This window comes from Astatotilapia calliptera, chromosome 6 (assembly GCF_964374335.1).
Source record: "Astatotilapia calliptera chromosome 6, fAstCal68.1, whole genome shotgun sequence".
Classification (NCBI taxonomy): Eukaryota; Metazoa; Chordata; class Actinopteri; order Cichliformes; family Cichlidae; genus Astatotilapia; species Astatotilapia calliptera.
The window spans coordinates 40,188,381-40,205,189 of NC_137427.1; the positions used below are offsets into that span (position 1 = coordinate 40,188,381).

At 39.8% G+C, this 16,809-nt stretch overlaps 1 protein-coding gene across 2 annotated transcripts; it reads right to left on the bottom strand.

The window, feature by feature from the left end:
- Positions 1 to 1,553: 1,553 nt before the first annotated feature.
- On the bottom strand, positions 1,554 to 15,678 carry LOC113024731 (UTP--glucose-1-phosphate uridylyltransferase-like). Of its 2 annotated transcripts, none has more exons than XM_026172028.2 (10): positions 15,466 to 15,678; positions 12,688 to 12,803; positions 10,921 to 11,028; positions 6,178 to 6,363; positions 5,908 to 6,041; positions 4,671 to 4,968; positions 4,386 to 4,583; positions 3,227 to 3,469; positions 2,762 to 2,866; positions 1,554 to 1,943 (listed from the first exon to the last, which is right to left on the bottom strand). In XM_026172028.2, the coding sequence occupies exons 2-10, from the start codon at positions 12,784 to 12,786 to the stop codon at positions 1,836 to 1,838; spliced, it is 1,479 nt and encodes a 492-aa protein (XP_026027813.1). In that variant the 5' UTR covers positions 12,787 to 12,803; positions 15,466 to 15,678; the 3' UTR covers positions 1,554 to 1,835. The 2 variants fall into 2 exon arrangements, with proteins under 2 accessions (XP_026027813.1, XP_026027812.1); XM_026172027.2 differs by lacking the exon at positions 15,466 to 15,678 and adding an exon at positions 13,488 to 13,673.
- Between the last annotated feature and the right edge of the window lie 1,131 nt (positions 15,679 to 16,809).

Below are 16,809 nucleotides of genomic sequence, written 5' to 3' on the forward strand. Positions count from 1 at the left end.
ATATGAAAGGTTTGTCATATCTATGGTTGATGGAACAGCCAAAAACTTTACAAGGTTTACTTGAAATATTACTATTACTCGATAACTAAAAAAAAAAAAAACAGCATCAAGAACTCCTACCAATGAGCTAGAACAGGCCAGCCTAAACAACAGTACAAAACTCTAGTCCTGGCAGCACAAAGACCAGAGGCAACAAGACTGAGACTCTCCAACTGTGACTCGTACACTGAAAGGCACAATCAAGTGACTAAGATGATGTACAGGAGCATCTATGGACTGGAAGTCCCAAGCCCTGATGGGAGACGACACCAAAGGTGCTTGAGAACAGCAGGGTTATGGTCCTGTGACAATTTGAGTTCCAAGCAGCTTTTCGCCAGCCAACTAGAGATGGTGGTGGCTGACAGGGAGGAGAAGATTGCTGAGATTGCCACATGTATCACAAATGCAGACAGTAACATCAGGAAGAAAGAAAATGGAAAAAAGATGAGTGCCAGGAGCTGAAGAGGCAGCTGGAGCAGATGAAGTGATCCCAGTGGGTAGGAAACTGGAGGAGCAGCTCAAGCAGATTCCAGCAAGGGGGACTGGTGTATATTTATTTATTAGAACAAATGGTAAAATGGGCTGTATTTGTATAGTGCTTTACACGTCCATTCACACACACATTCACACACTGGTGATGGCAGCTACATTGTAGCCACAGCCACCCTGGGGCGCACTGACAGAGGCGAGGCTGCCGGACACTGGCGCCACCGGGCCCTCTGACCACCACCAGTAGGCAACGGGTGAAGTGTCTTGCCCAAGGACACAACGACCGAGACTGTCCAAGCCGGGGCTCGAACCGGCAACCTTCCAATTACAAGGCGAACAGAACACAGCTGCCCCAAATTAACAGTATAAATAATGGCCTAAATCAGTAGTTATGTGCAAGCTCTGAATGACAAAATGTAAACCAAAAAAAGCACTTTATTATTTATTCTAGTTACTTTTTGATTTGGGTACAAAAACATGAATTCTAGTATATACGAATCTCTCTTCTGACCATTTAACACTGTGTGCTCTGTGATGAAATGATCATTTGTGAGTTTTGTGAGGAGGATCATCAGTAGTGATCCAATCTGAGTCTGCAACTAAGATCAAACGGGTTTTAAGTCTGTTTGATCCTAAGTTAAGGCCGAGTGTCAGGTGACGAGCAAGACCAGGAGCATAATTATTCACTGATCTTTTATCGTTGGCTGCAATAAGGAATTGACAGGTTTAATCACTTTATATGCTAATGGGGTCACAGCTCTTAATGCTCCTGTCTACCTATAAGATCCAAATGACTTTGTATGTTTTTGAGCAAACCCAACACATTGATGCAGGAGTAAAGGGATGCAGCAGTGATTAGAAGTAGCAGCAACTCTGAGAATAGCACAGAGGCGCTGTGAGATCAGCCATCATTTTCATTTTCCTGGGCCTGTTCACAGAACTTTCTGATCTCACCTTGTACACAAAAAAACATAAAACAAATAAAGAATGAGTCCGACGTTTCCACAAAACACAGGAAGCTCTGCTGACCCGTACTGCACTTTTTTATTGACACAAGAAAAAAGATGACCACAGTGAGCCAGACTTTACAGTGATTGTCTTGCAGTAACAGCAAATTTCTTCTACACAGTGCTGGAGAAATTTGGAAGCACGATGAATTTGACCTCTGACCTTTTCAGGCTGACTTTACACTGACACAACTGTTTAAAACAAAAGCTGTAACAACCCTGCTGTTCATCAGAAGAACAGAATCTCTTAAAAGTCATCTTTAAGATCCAAATGGCTTTGAGCATTTTTCCCAGAAGGCCTCAGTGGTCAAGGATCCGCAGATTTCCTGAAACAATCTTGTTCTCCAGCATGGCTCCAGCAGGAATATCTATCCGGTCACCATGATTGGCTATGATGATGACAGTACCCTGATGAATAAAACGATTAACGAGTGAAAAACTGACAGAAATGTCACGTATTCTTGCAACCTTTGTTCGAAATCAAAGGTTATTGTTAAAAAATATAGTTGAGTAGCCCTGACAGGCTGGTGACCTGTCCAGGGTGTATCCCACCTCCCGCCCTGTGGGATAAGCTCCATGAAAACTGTTGAGTCTGGCTAAAAATCTTTAAGCTGGTCTTTCTTTGAGCAAACATGTTAAAAGGTGAACTAAACATTCTGTGTATGCACTACCTATTTGCTCTAAATTTCAATCAATTTGTTCACAATGGTTAGTCAAGTTAGAAAGTGAAGGAGCTGCTCGTTATTCTGTCTAACATGGGACATAAATGAAATGTTTAATCTGGTCTGCATAGCAATAATCCTCAAAATCAGGTGGGGCCGTTTCCCCCCATTTCCTTGGAGAGTCGCAGTGTTTTAAGATTTAATTCTGAGTTTCTTTCCCTGCAAAATACATCTTGAAATGATCTCATTCAAATCAGAAAATAGTTGCAATGGAATTTCTCTTGAGAGTGGCTGAAATAAACAGAGGTATCAAGGAAAGATTTACATTTTATACTGTAAATTCTATCCAAGGACATTTCTGTTGGCAAGTATATTTGTAAATATCTCACAAAGTTCAGTTAAGGTGGAATTCCTTTCTAATTTCTGGAACAGTACTGTAGGCCCGAATAAGGCTCGACGTTAATTCAATTCAGAGAGCTGAAATAATGCTCTGTAGAAGTATTTGATTTAAGCCTGTAGGTGGCGCTGTTCAACTGTGCCTCAGTTATTGGAGCGGTTGCTTACTTTGAGAGAGACGTTCTTCCCGAAGGTGACATCTCCAGACACAGTGAGGTGATCAAGCTCCAACATGTCAGGGATGTTTTCAAACCTTGCCAGAAACTCCTGAACCTGTGGAGCAACAAAGCAAAAAGCAACCAAACCCTGATTTTATTATTTAGGCTCTCTAACATTATAACATAAAACACCTTCAGATGACTGTTCAGACTTATTTAAATAAAACTGAAACATGCTCCTACTTTCTCGCTACGCTGAGCAGCAAGCAGGTCATGATGTTGTAGCTGAAAACATTATCTTTCCATTTCCTGAGAACTGATTTTTTTTTTCCTTTAGTTAACTTGTAGTTAGATTTAATTAGAAATATAACGTGATTAAACCTGTCAATTCCTTATTGCACCCAATGATAAAGTACAGAAGCTGAGAGAGGCTTGGATCGAGAGTGGAGATGATGCTTTCTGGGTGGCAGCTGACCTTTGTGAAGGAGCTGCCCAGTTTGACATGAGGCGTGGTTGGGAACTCTCTCTTCTTGCTCATGGTGAGAGAGCCGGCGTCCAGGGTGTACAGATTGGACATCACCAGCAGCAGGTCAGATGATGTCTTCACGGGCAGGAAGCGGCTACGGGGTACGTTCACACCCATGGCATTGTTAAAGCTTTTGATGGCAGCACCCACAGCTGTCTCTAGCTGGATGACATTCAGCCCACCATCCAGGGTCTACAGAGAGATGCAGCGCTTCAGTCAATAGGAGGAAAAACAGTTCCAACAGGCTCATAATCAAATTTGTTCATTCCACTCCTTATCGTCCACTCATCTTAGTGTGGTACTAATACACTTAGTACCCCACTAAGATGAGTGGACGATAAGGAGTGGAATGAACAAATTTTTTGAACTCAGGACTTTACACAAGTCCTGAGTTCAAAAATAGCTTTCAAAATAAACCAAATCTTTTGACAAAATGTGCAGAAAAAACTGCTCTGAGCTAATGTCAAAAATATCTATTGTGTAAGATGTATGATAACACCAATTTGTATCCTAAGACGACATATTAACAGTATTCGTCTGATAAAGCCTCTTGAGAAAATGGAAGCAGGGTTAAAAAGAAAAAGTAAAAGACAAGCAGCACACACCCAAAACATTTTAATACTGCCCCCAAAACTTTTCACAGCCTCATTACTTGAAGTACCTTTAAAATATCGCTTCATATCACAACACCAGAGAACACAAAAGCTCAGGACTGTGATTATGAGGTTTTTAAAGGTCCTTGAGTATTTTGTGGTACTTTGATTCTTAAATATCAGTTTTCTGACATTACAAGTTACAAACTTTGCAGCCTCTAGGAGCAACGTATATGTTCTACATGCAGTTTTGAGTTTGACATCCGACTTTTTCCTCCCAACACCAAGCGGCACCTCTTTGTTGGATGGTTGTATTTAAGAAGGATCTGAGAATTGTTGCTTAGTCATGAGCAGGTGTTTTTTTAAGTTATCCATGAAAAGGGAATCACAGTGTCACTCATGTCAGGCACACTGGATTCCTTTGGCTGAGGTTAGTGGTAATGTTTTTGCAGTGGTAGCTCCTACAAACAAGTCTAACAGCATAATGTTAAACAAAAAGATTTCCGCAGGATTACCTTTGGATTGACGATGATCTCCAGGTCCATGGAGTTCTTCTCTTGCAACCTCTTGATGGCAGGCAGAGAGATCCACAAATTGTTGGTGTTGAAGATCTTGAACTTGGTAACAGACTTAAATTCGTCAACATGGGCCTTGGGGACCTGTGCGATCTCCAGCAGCCTCAGACGATCCTCATACTGGATCAGAGTACCACCCTGGACAGAAGGGAAACAGGCTGCACAGGCCGAGCCACACTTTGTTCAGCCGGGGCCAGATCGCCATGAGGGAGATACTAAACATACCTTGACGTCGGCTCTGGTCTTGTCTGTGACCTCCATGATGAACTCGCAGCGTTTGTCGGCCGGCTGGCTCATCAGATGGTTGAGGATGAACAGGTCAACTGTGGCTCCCAGGTTGTCGATGTTGGAAACAAAGATGTACTCTTTCCCTTCAGCAATGAGTTTGTCCAGGAGCCCGGAGTTTTGGAAGCTGGCATAGATGTCTCCGTGCCCTGGTGGGTACCAGGCCTCAGCATTTTCGCCACTGGTGCCCATGCTCTTAGCAATTGGCAGGAGGGACTCCTTGTTGATCCTCGGATACCTATTAAGAAAATAAAGAGTCCGTCATTTAGACTATAAAGAACTGAAGAGCTCTCTATTCCAAGAGAAGTGAAGGAAAATCAGATGGTGGACAAAACAAATTTACCCTCAAAGCAACTTTGACACTTTTATTTTTGGACAGCAGATGTAAACGATGGCCCTTATTTACCAACAGTTTCTACACACAAATCTGTGCGCACAAATGTTTAATGCTCAAATCACTGACTTATAAATTATATTTTTCTATATTTTGTGCACTTTTGTACTTGTCTGTTTACTACCAAATCAGAGAAGACAGCATAGCTCGATATGTCTTCAGAATCTTGAATCTGGAAATGTTTTTTTAACATCATCATAAAAATTAGTAGTGAATGCTGATGCATACATGCCTGTTCTTCTTTATAGTTCATGTAGTGTACTTCAAATCAAAAGACATTTCAAGTCTTCTAAAAACTTGCTTTTCTTATTTTTCCTTATAGTCGTTGTCCTAAAGCCTAATCCGACTGTTTCGCTCTGGAGTCAAATCACTGGATTGTACTTTTTGATGAGTCCTCTGTGTTTGCTCTCATGAAGTTTTCTTTTCAGTGCAGACCTGAATATTAACATCAGGTCTGATGGACAGTGATCTGGTCTTTACTTGTCTGGATGTTCTGAATGGATCCAGCATTGTCTTCCTTCCAGGTTTTGTTTTTTTAAGAACACACCAAAGATTATTTGTCCACTGCTAACGCTCCAGCTTTCCTTTTAATGGACTTGTTGTAGTTTTACTGCTTACCACTTTAACAATGACATATGTACTGTAACTTCCATCTGTCTCTGTTTCCATCCACCCAAAAAATAATGAACCATTTCTTTAATCACCTCTGGCTTTTTACACTTATTTCATACTTAACAGATTTTGTTCACAGACTCTCCGTATGTGTGTGTGTGCGCACTGCACCTGCTCTGATTGAAAGTGTGGATTTTGACTTGGTGGTGTTTGTATTTCTGCAGGATCTTCTTTGTATCCTCGTCGGTGTTGAAGGAGTTCATGAGTACAAGCGGCACGTCAGCATTAAAGGTTTTGTTTAGATGCTGAAAACACACAATCATTTAGCACCATGTTAGAACAACAATTGCCTCAAGGTAGTTCACCAGAGGCAAAAACATGACCCTGGACTCATCCTGATCATCAGAGGTTAAGATGTGCAGTGTTTTTCTGCATTCTTACCTCAATTTGTTTCACTGTCAAGTCCAAGAAGGTGTTCTCATTGCGGACACTGATCAGACTCTTTGGGCCCTTGCAGCCCATGCTGGTTCCTAGACCGCCATTCAGTTTGACCACAGCAAGTTTGTTGAGACTGACAGCGATGTTGTCGGGTAGTCCCCTCGCCTTGATCCTGTCATAGGGCTGGATCTGAGCAAAATCCCACAAATGAGTAAGATGGGAGTTAAAAGTCTACGAAGAGTAGAGCTTTTTTTTAATACTGTAAAACAAAACAGTGAAGAGGCTCAAGTTAAGGTCAAGGTGAGATTGAACAAACAGTTCAGTTTGTTTTACATGTAAGTCATCAGGATGTTATGCAACAATACAACCAGGCTTTAGTCTGATAAGCACAGACAGCAATTCTCAATTCTTTATTTATTTGTCACATGTAGTTATAGCTGGTACAACATACAGTGAAATGTTTTTCCTGGCTAAAAAAGTACTCCCCCCGACTGTGCAGACATGCTAAAAAGGATTTTACATAAACTAAAAAAAAAGGGGGGGGGGGGGAAGAAACAAAAGTTAAAAAGTAAAAAATAATATAAAAAACAATGTAAAAGTCCATATGTTTGTGCTTATAAGTATATATCCATGACGTGCAGGATATTGTACTGTAATAATTTAAATGAAAAAACTATAAAAATATACATTATTTACATAGTACAGATATATATAATAAGGTACGGATAAGGTTCAGCAAACAGCTCTGCAAGTTACACAGTGAAACCCATCAGTGCTAGATTTGTTTGTTCACTACAAAGCTGCTATGTCACCACCAGAAATGAGGAGTAACGCATGAAAAGTAGTGCATTACTGTAATCTGATTACTTTTCTCAAGTAACGATTAAAGTAAGGGATTACTATTGCAAAAAGTAATTCGATTACTGTACTTTCCCGTATGCACGCTGTGTTACTGCACCGTGATTTTGTTTGTGAGAGTGTCTCATGACAATGACGTACGAGCGTGCGACGTCTGTGGCAACAGACGTGTGCAGATCAACAAGTATGAGTAACATATTATGAGATATATATTATAATATGAGAGAGTATGATCGTGCAGCGCTTAAAGCTCGGAAGTACTGACATTACTTTGAGTTTGATTCTGTAAAAAGTAACAGAAACATTAGCGTCCGCTGTTCACTCTGTGAGGGAAGAAAACTTCTTTCTACAAAAAGTAAAGTTCAAATTGAGCGAGCACCCAGCACGCTGCCACGGGAGTGTAAAATCCACAGAGAAACCCCCGGATCACCCCGCTGACATGGCCACTGCAGCACCGGGCAAACCTCCACCCGCCCCACTCCTGCTAAACAGGTGACAATAGATTTAAGAGCGACAGGACTCGGTGCCGATGAGTTTTTGATTTTATTTATTTTTTGCTGTGTTTTACTTGCATGTATTTGAAAGAGTGTGAACACAAAAAATATTTTATTTTATTTTATATGCTGGAATATGAAGAAAATAGCTTTAACTGTTAAACAAATTTCTTCAAGTCAAACACTGTTGCATATAATTTAATTTTTGCTTGATGCAATGTGCATAAAGTTGAAAGATTAAACCTAAAAAATGTTTTAAAAAAAACTTTTTCATTTGATTCAATTTTATATGATGGATTATGCAGAAAAAATAGAATTGGCCTGAAAGGTCTGTTGCTTTATTACGTATTCAGGTTGTGCATCATGTTTTTAAAAAGTAACTAAGCAATAAAGTAACGAATTACTTTTGAAAATAAGTAATCAGTAAAGTAACAGGATTCCTTTCTTGGAGAAGTAATCAGTAACTAATTACTATTTTAAAGTAACTTGACCAACACTGCTGACCACTGCAGACTGGGAGCTAGTTGTCCAGCTGTCACAATTTGCCCCTCTTTAAACTTTCTCAAATCCTCACGCTTGCCCATTTTTCCTGCTTCGACCAGATCAACTTTGGGGACACAATTTTCACTTGTTCCCCAATATATCAAATCCATGTTAGGAATATCTGCTTGCAGATATTACACAGAACCAAGAGTAATAAAAGACTGTCTGAAACTGTGATAGCAGCAGTCTGGCGCTCACAGGTATTACCTCATTATTTGAAACATTGACCATGTTTGTAACAGCATATATATCCATTACAGATAATAAGGAAAAACATAACACTTAATGTATATTTTTATAGAGAGATGTTTCTGTGGTACAAATGTCTACAGTAAGACCATTTACTTGAACCCTTTTTATATTCAGACAAACATGCATACCCAGATACAAATATATGTGTAGCTGGGTATTAGAACATGGACAAGTAAACTAAATGTGTATATATGTATATTCATATCATTTCTAGTAAGAATTAAATAAAAAAATGTGTAGGGAAACCAATTTGAATCTCTGTGGTGTTTTTTAGCTTCCAAATGGTGCATGCCGAATAAAGCCTGCTGGGTCTATACTGGGTGAAGCTGTAGTCTACAGTTATGGGCAGGAGGAGTTTTCTATTTTAAGGTTTTACTTGGATATTTGTGGCTTCATTATTAAACAGTAACTTTTTCCAAAACAGATAACCTCCCGTAACTGGAATGAACAGAGTTACTTTTGGAAGTGCAGTCTTCTGACTTTTCAAACCTCATGACACAGTGTGACACACAGAAAGGACACATGTATTTATGGTCACACTACACACCATATCAAAGCTGGATTTCTGCCCGTGCTTCTATAAACAGCTATCCAACAACAGAGCAACTGTTAAATATATAGCAAGTCACACTGTAACAAACACTGGGACATCTTGTATTGCTTTTCTCTTCATGCTTTGTGACGTTCTGAGGTTTTTAAAGATCTACTGGAATGGTGTGAGCTTGGAGGCCGACCAAAGACGGTCAGCTGCAGGTGATCAGCTATAGAGGAATCTATGACCTTTGCTCTATGACCTCAGTAAAGTCTTGCCTCACGTGTTTGTGGATGTATTGGAGAGCAAATTGGGTTTAGTGTCTTGCTCAAGGATATTTGGCATGCAGACTGCAGCAGCCGGGAACTGACCAACAAACCTTGTGATTAATAGAGAACCTGCTCTGCCTGTTGAGCTACAGGAGGCCAAAGCTTGAGAAAACAAGTGGACAGCTCCACGGCCACCAGTGATTTTGGTTTTTAACAGCAAAAATGAATTATATCCATTATTCCTGTAATATTCCTTTGAGATATCCACAGCTCATCATGACTGTAAATATATTAGTGTTTGTTTCAACTCTGGAAAATATTCAGTCGAAGACTGAAATAAACTGACACATGAAAATGTGAGGGTGGTTTCATGGACAATGTCAAAAACTGTGTAAATAAAGGATTTAAAACCTCCATCATATTGTCTTGATGCATGCTCAATCACCAAGGTATGGAAATCCCACAAAGTCGATGCTGTACATATAAAGGCGAGTGTTACGCATGTCTTGCACCAGTAAACTTAGAACGCAGTGTCTCATTTTCTCTGAACCACGCTCATGACGACAGCGGTGGTTTGAGGCACAGGGTGATTAAGGTCAGAAGGGGAGTGCGAGTGGAAGATGTGTGGGTGCTCCGCACGACACTCTGAAATGCTCCAGCAGTCAGGCTAATCTTAGTCCTAACCTTCACTTGGCTGATATTTTTGGGAACACCGTAGGCAGGAACTGAACATGTGTGTGAAATGTCACCATGCTGACAAACAGCTGGCTTTGGCCTGAGCGTTCACTATCCTCAGATCTGGTTGCAGTAGCTTGTTTTTGAAGTATGACACCCGTCGCCACAGTGGTGTAGGAGAGTCAGGAGAGTGCATGTTAACCTTAGCATAAAGACTGGAGTTAGGTAAGTGCGCGCTAGCCTCACTGTTACAAGTTAATAAGTAAACATTGTACTCTAATAATACGATTACTCATCTTTAAAATGTTCATTTTTGAATTCACCTTTCTAAAACGTTGCCTGTTGATTTCTTTGAACTTTTAATATAATTCATCTGAAGGATAAATAAACACGTGAAAGAAATTGGTGTTTGGAATAAAGCACAGTGTAGATGGTGTTTGCAGCCATGAAGCCCATCACCACACTGGCTGCAAACTCTTGGGACAGGACATCTCTACATGAATTGAATTGAATTAATGATTAAGCTGAACTATGCAGTAAGTGAGTTTGCTTTTTAGGGGCATATAAAAGTCTTAAAAAATGTTTAATTCTTAATTTAAAAGCTTCAGAAGGTCTTTTCAAAGACTGTTCAGGGTTGGAGTTGATCTAAGAGTGGATGCTGCTCCTGCACATACTGTATAACATGTATACAGCTTTAAGATATAAACTGAAGCAGTTAGAAAATATTTGGAAAAATACATTTGCTCATCTGTAGATTATGTAATTATTCCCTTACAATTTAAGCAGCTGTGGATTGTTAGCAGGTCCCAACTGTGAGGTTTTTCTTACATATTTCTGTTGCCCTCAGATGGGTTATATTCTAGCTTACTTTTATTTAGCTTACTTCTAGAATAATTTATTAATCCCTGAGGAAATTATGTGGTCGCAGTTATTCCAAGACAGTAAGAACTGTAACCAACTAAACTACAAGTGCAGATGATGCGCAGAGAGTGAGGGTGTGCAACTATCACACTGCGTACTTGCGCTTTAGATGGAACATTTAAAGCACATATGAGCACCAGCACAGAGCACTGCAATGTCAAAACTCAAGCCGTGTTAACCAGAAACATTATCTTGTGCTCACCAACTCCTCCGGTGGCCGGCTGATCTTGGCCCAGTCCACTGAAGGCCCTTTGACTTGCAGGAATCTGTGGAAGAGCTTCTTGAAACCATCAAAATCTTTTCTGGAGATCTGAAACAAAAGAAGTCAAATATCAAAACTCACTGATTAGGAATCTATGTTTAACGTCTATATGTTGCATTTATCTAGAGTGATTTTTCACTGGCTTTCAAACTACCCTTCCTACATTAAATAAATCAATACAAAATAAGCTTTATTAGAAACAGTCAGTCAGTCGGACGCCAGAAAGGTTGGCTATACATCAATAAAAGCTTCAAACTAAAAACACAAAGGTGATTTTATTTACAAACATTTTGTTTTTGTCAGCTAATCATATTAAAGCTCTAATCTGCAGGTTGGTTTACATGTCTACCCTGGTTTCTTAAAGTGCACCCCTAATAATATTTTATGTAGCCCACAAGCATAACAAGGACAAAGTGGACTTCATTCACAGTGCATACTGTGGTATATTAGTGCAGAACAAGACCAAAGGGATGTCTTTAGAATTTCAACTTCTTATGTGATCATAGCAGATGAAACCTTCATAACTTGGATGAAGACAGCTGGTTTCAAGAGGTGAAATGGCTTTAAACCAGCACAAAAACATAATCGACCACGAACAACCACCTCATTAAAAGACAAACTGAAAACATTTCACACAAGCGCAGTGTCCCTGGACTTTGAGACCTCACACACAAACACAAAGTTCATCTGTGAAAACAGGTTAGACGTGTCTAAAGTTGCTTTTTCACTTACTCATATATGCTTGCTTCATAAATTAGCACCATAACAGGTTTATAAGCTATCAATTAATGTTGTAGCATGTTAAAAGAAAAGGAGCAGCATTGTCTTCGTTCATCCTTCAGAGTGACAGCTACACCACATTAAAATCTTCATAATGTCTGAGGCCGATTACTGAAGCAGGTATGAATCATTTACAGGACCTCTGGGTTGTTCACCTCAGGTTCCCCCGTCAGGCCAAATTTCTGCCAACAAAATCTACGTGCTCAGATGAATGTAATGGACTCTCTGTACGCAATAATGTACAAACATTTGTTCTACATATATAACAGATCAATGAGTCCATGGTATCTGTCACCTCGTGTGTCTCCCAAAAACTACAAGAATGTAACAGAAAATTACAAATTTAACAAAAGTAGCGAATCAGATGCTGTCTTATGCTACAGTGCAAACACCGCATCCTTCAAGAACCACATCGCTTCAGAGCTAAATCTGACAAAATGAAAATTACTAGTAAAAACCAAACAGTTAATGGCAAAAAAGCTGATGGCGCTTTGTGTCATTACAACCTACGCACCAACTCTGTGACGACCCTGTGATAGAAACTTTGTTTTAATTTAACAAAACCATAAGAAAGAAGATGACAAAAGCTCGAAGGATGAGAAGAACAAACACAAAAAAAACGTACACATGGCCAGTCGCCAGTCTGCGTGCAGTAAAAGTAATGGGTATGTGTTACCTTATTTGACATATGCATGTTTTCTCTCACATATTAACTACAATTAGGTAAATGAAACCTCAATTAACAAAACTGTAGAGGGAAAAATAGTATTAAATTACAAAAAAGCTTTTCTGGGGCTGCACGAGATAATCCTATGCAGAAAAATCCCACGTTTACTCCTGTCCTGTGATGTTTGAGAGGATTTTTCAGAGTTTCAGAGCATTTGTGGGGATGTTTGGAGGGAGCAGCAGAGCCAAAGGCGTTCCCACCTCTGCTTCAGCTTTGTTGGTTGTGGTGAGCAGAGCCTCCAGCTCGCGGTGCATCGAATCCTCATGTTGCTGACGGAGCTTCTCCTCAAACTCTGTCATTGCTCTCCGAGTCAGATCTGTAAGCATATGCATGGGTCGTCTTCATTTAATTTAACTGTAGATGTGTTGCTCAAAGATTAAATACACAGGCTGTTACTGGTTTCCAAATATATTTTAGAAAAAGAGCCACAGTTAAAGGAACAATTATAATCTGTGAATTGGAATTTATTCTTTACTGCATTCTTAGGTGCCAGCTGCAACTTTGAATATATTTTAATATTCATTTAGCTAATTTCTCTGTTCTTTTATTTCTCTGTCAGCTACATAAATTATAAGCGCTTTAAAAAAAAAACCTTTAAAGCTCAGGTTTGACAGGAATTGTAATTCTGGAATTAAACGCTTGTACTTTATCCTTAATACATCAAATATTAGGTCACACATTAAGCTTGGGAACAAATAATTACATACGGAATTACATAAGAAAAAAAAGTTAGTGCAACACAAACCAGTCAGCAGAAGCTCACTTTTAAAACAGTACGAGGTGCTTTTATGTCAGTGTTTGTGTCAATACTAAAGTCTGACTTTCAGGATGTCTGAGGACGTGCTGGAGTCTTCAAGTCGCTTTTTTACCCCTCGGGTAATCTTGGTGACTGAGAGTTTAAGGAAAAACCAGAAAATCTATTGACACTAACAACACGAATGTCTGAGGGAACAGACTTGCACTCAGAAAGTCCATCCTGTCAACCAAGATGCAAACTTACCAGCTACAGTCAGAGTCATTTTAACAGTGGGGGCGAGCTCAGCAGAAACGAAGCAGCTGGCAGCTTTTGGTGGCAGGTATGTCAGCTCACAGTGAACAATGGTCCCAAAGAAAAGCAGAGTGAGCAGCTGTCAGAGAACAACACACATACTCCTCATCCTCAGCTCAGAGGAAGCTCACAGAGCCGCTGCTCTGACCCCAAGCTTAATTCAAGGCCTGCCCCCAACCCCACACACCAATCACAAGCTGCCAGGGGGTTTGTCACAAGGCGCTGTGTACCGTTGAAACATTCAGTTAATCAGTTCTTTAAGAAACAGAATACAGATTGGCTTTTTATGTCCTGCATTACAGTAAAAATCTGATTTCTAGATTTCAGATTTTTTTTTAGTGTCAACTTTATATTAAAAAATAAAAACTATCCAAAGGCCTTAAAGCTTGAGGTAGACCTGGCTGACAAGCCAAGGTCAGGATTGCTCATACTATAACAACTTCCTCAGTCACAGAGTAGGTCCACCCTAAAACTGTTTGTTCGTCTATTTTACCTTCTGCAGTTGCCCACAGTTGGGGGTTGCCCACTCATGTCTTCACATCTACCTCCTGAGGATTCCCACCCCATCATTCTACTTTGACGAGTCTCTCAAGCTTCTGTAGATTTGATGGCCACAGCCTTTCAGTGGGATGTGCAGGTCGGTCAATAATATTCACTTTGGACTTTGCCATGTAGTTCTTCACCAGAGATGATGTATGTTATGGGTTGTTGTTTTGAAAGACACAGCGATAACCTAGATCTAATTCTGCTGCTTGAGGTTTCTTTCAAATTTCTTCACGTCCTTTCTTTATGATTCCTTTCACAATACTCCCAACACAGTGTTTCACTGAGAGGATGGTGTTCTTTGGGTTTCTTTTTCTAAACATAAGAAGAGGTTCAGTTTAATGTCATCTGACCAAAGGATGGCCTTCCAGTATGCATAATCTTTCTCCAGGTTGTCCTGAGCTTGAACATATCGCTTGTGCAGAAGTGGAGTTTTTCTTGGTGTGTAAAAGGTTCTGGTATTGACCTTCTTTAAGACTACAATTTCTGACAGGGAAGTCAGTCATTGCTGTCTTCGTAGTGGTTCTGGAGTCTTAAGCCACTTCTCTCACTAGTTTTCTTTTCAGCATGTTTGAAATCATCCACTTTTCATCTCTGTCAGACTTTTTCTATACGGTGTACAGAAAAAGTCTAAAATGTTTTTTAGCATGTTTTTTCAAGTGACAAACCCTTGCTTAAGTTTTTATACTGTGTGTAAGTTGGAAGTTATCCTTCACATTAAACTCAATTTTGCTTTGAGCATTACAGAGATGAAGCATTTTCATTGCACAGCTGTACTTCATGCTAGTCCAGTTTTTCAGGGGGCTAATATTGTTGACAATTCTTTTTTGTCGTTATTCTATTTTATTGTGTGCAAACAGAAATAATTTATGCTTCTAAAGAAAACTGGTACGTGTAGAAACGCTATGCTGAAAATAAAATATTAATAAAAAAATCAATTCACCTTTTTAAATGTGAGCTTTTGCTATATTTCTTCCATTCAGATAATCCATTTAGTTGGTTTCCCAAGTTATCAGTGGTTTGTTGCTGAAATCACCTGCAAGCTTTAATGGTGACCTTTACCCTGACCTTTACGCTGCTGTTTAAAGGTCAAAGGTTGAGATTCCACTCCAGCTGGCACAACGTAAAGGCACGTATCATTGCACCACAAAGAAAAAACTGCAACGTTTGCTTAAAATTCACTAAAGCTATCAGCTGCAGATTGTTGTGTGTCCATTTGGCTGTAGGGTGTGTGAAGACCGTGGTGAAACGTTTCTGTTCAGCGCGCACACACAGGGCAGAAGCAGTTTCGTGTTTGAGCGCTTTTCAATGTTCATTTACGCTTCTCCAAACACTCGTTTTGACCAACGTGCAAAGCAGCCACAGCTCTCACTGAGCTCTCACTCACCTGAACACTGTCAAAGTAACGGAAGGGCCTCAAAACACACCCGAGAACAACACGGACAACTTCAGACGGGGATCGAGTAGGGCTCAGACCGGGGAGTTCATTTTAATTTAAAAACAAATAACATTAAAAGGTGTCGTCATCCTGCCTTTAGCTTGTAGCTGACAGCAGCCACAACCAGCTCCGCGCAGCGCGAGCCGGGATGGTAAGTGACGTAACGGTGCGCCCTTTAGTGCCAAGTGGTGATTGGCTAAAAACGCCTGTCAATCGAAGCTGCTGGCCATTAACCCTTCTTCCTTTTTCTACAGATAGATCCACCAAACTGCAAAACTCTACAAAGAAAACCAAGAAAACCCTGTTTACGTCCCCAAGCCCCCAAAATTGTCACATCTAAAACTTTTATGCTGTTTGCTGCAGGTTTTAGCCCCATTTCTTTATATTATTTCTTTATGGTTATAACGGGAGGAATGCATGCTTTTAAAAGGAGCTGGTGGATATTTAAATTGATCCATTTATCTGTCTCTCTGTCTTTTGTAGGCCAGTGCTTAATTTTACAAAAACAAAACAAAAACAGCTTTAGTATAACTGCCATTTATTCTTTTGAAGTTAACAAGCCTTCATTACTGATCTCCTGTTTCCACATATCTTACTCTGGTTTTATTTGTATTGTATTCATTTCTATTAAAAAAAGAAAAAGAAATCTTCTATTGTTGATTAAAAAAAAGGTTTCATTTATATAAACACTGGTAATACAATTGAAACCCTATAGTTACCTATTAATTTAGTTGCAAACAGGAAGAGTCTGATTATAAATTATTAACTGAACGCAACACAAAAAAATCCTCAGCTGTCTATGTGCAGATTGATACTGCCCTCTTGTGGCTAATAGGCTTTTACTGCAACTGTCTGGAGGATTTAATAGAAATCACAAAGTAAAGGTATCATCACCACCTGGGTTGAGCTTTGTTCTGCCTTCTGAGGTTTTCAGAGTGGTAAAACACCACACTATGCAGTGTCTACCTTATAATGACATAGTGTCATATAAGGTAGACACTGGCTAAAACTTTCCAATATTGGTGCTCATTTCCCACACATCACTGCAAGTTGATTTACAAGATTGAGATATAGAAAAGATATCAATAATATTTTAAAAGGTTGTGCTGCACATAATGTCCCCTATACTGCATTCATGTGTCTTTCAGACTGTATTCTGACAGTGGACCATCTATTATAACAGATCCAGGTGGGTATGATAGTTTAACCCCAGTCTTTAAAGAAAAGTTTAAAACCTGTATTGTATCCACTGCTGAGACTCCTAAACATGAAAGAAGCACAACTGAGGCCTGA

Bases quoted from the DNA above. Each gene is read 5' to 3' on its own strand.
- LOC113024731 (XM_026172027.2), bottom strand. The intron at 6,042-6,177 runs GTAAGAATGCAG...GTGTGTTTTCAG, and splicing joins TGACAGTGAAACAAATTGAG to CATCTAAACAAAACCTTTAA. The intron at 4,969-5,907 runs GTGCAGTGCGCA...TTTTCTTAATAG, and splicing joins CACACTTTCAATCAGAGCAG to GTATCCGAGGATCAACAAGG.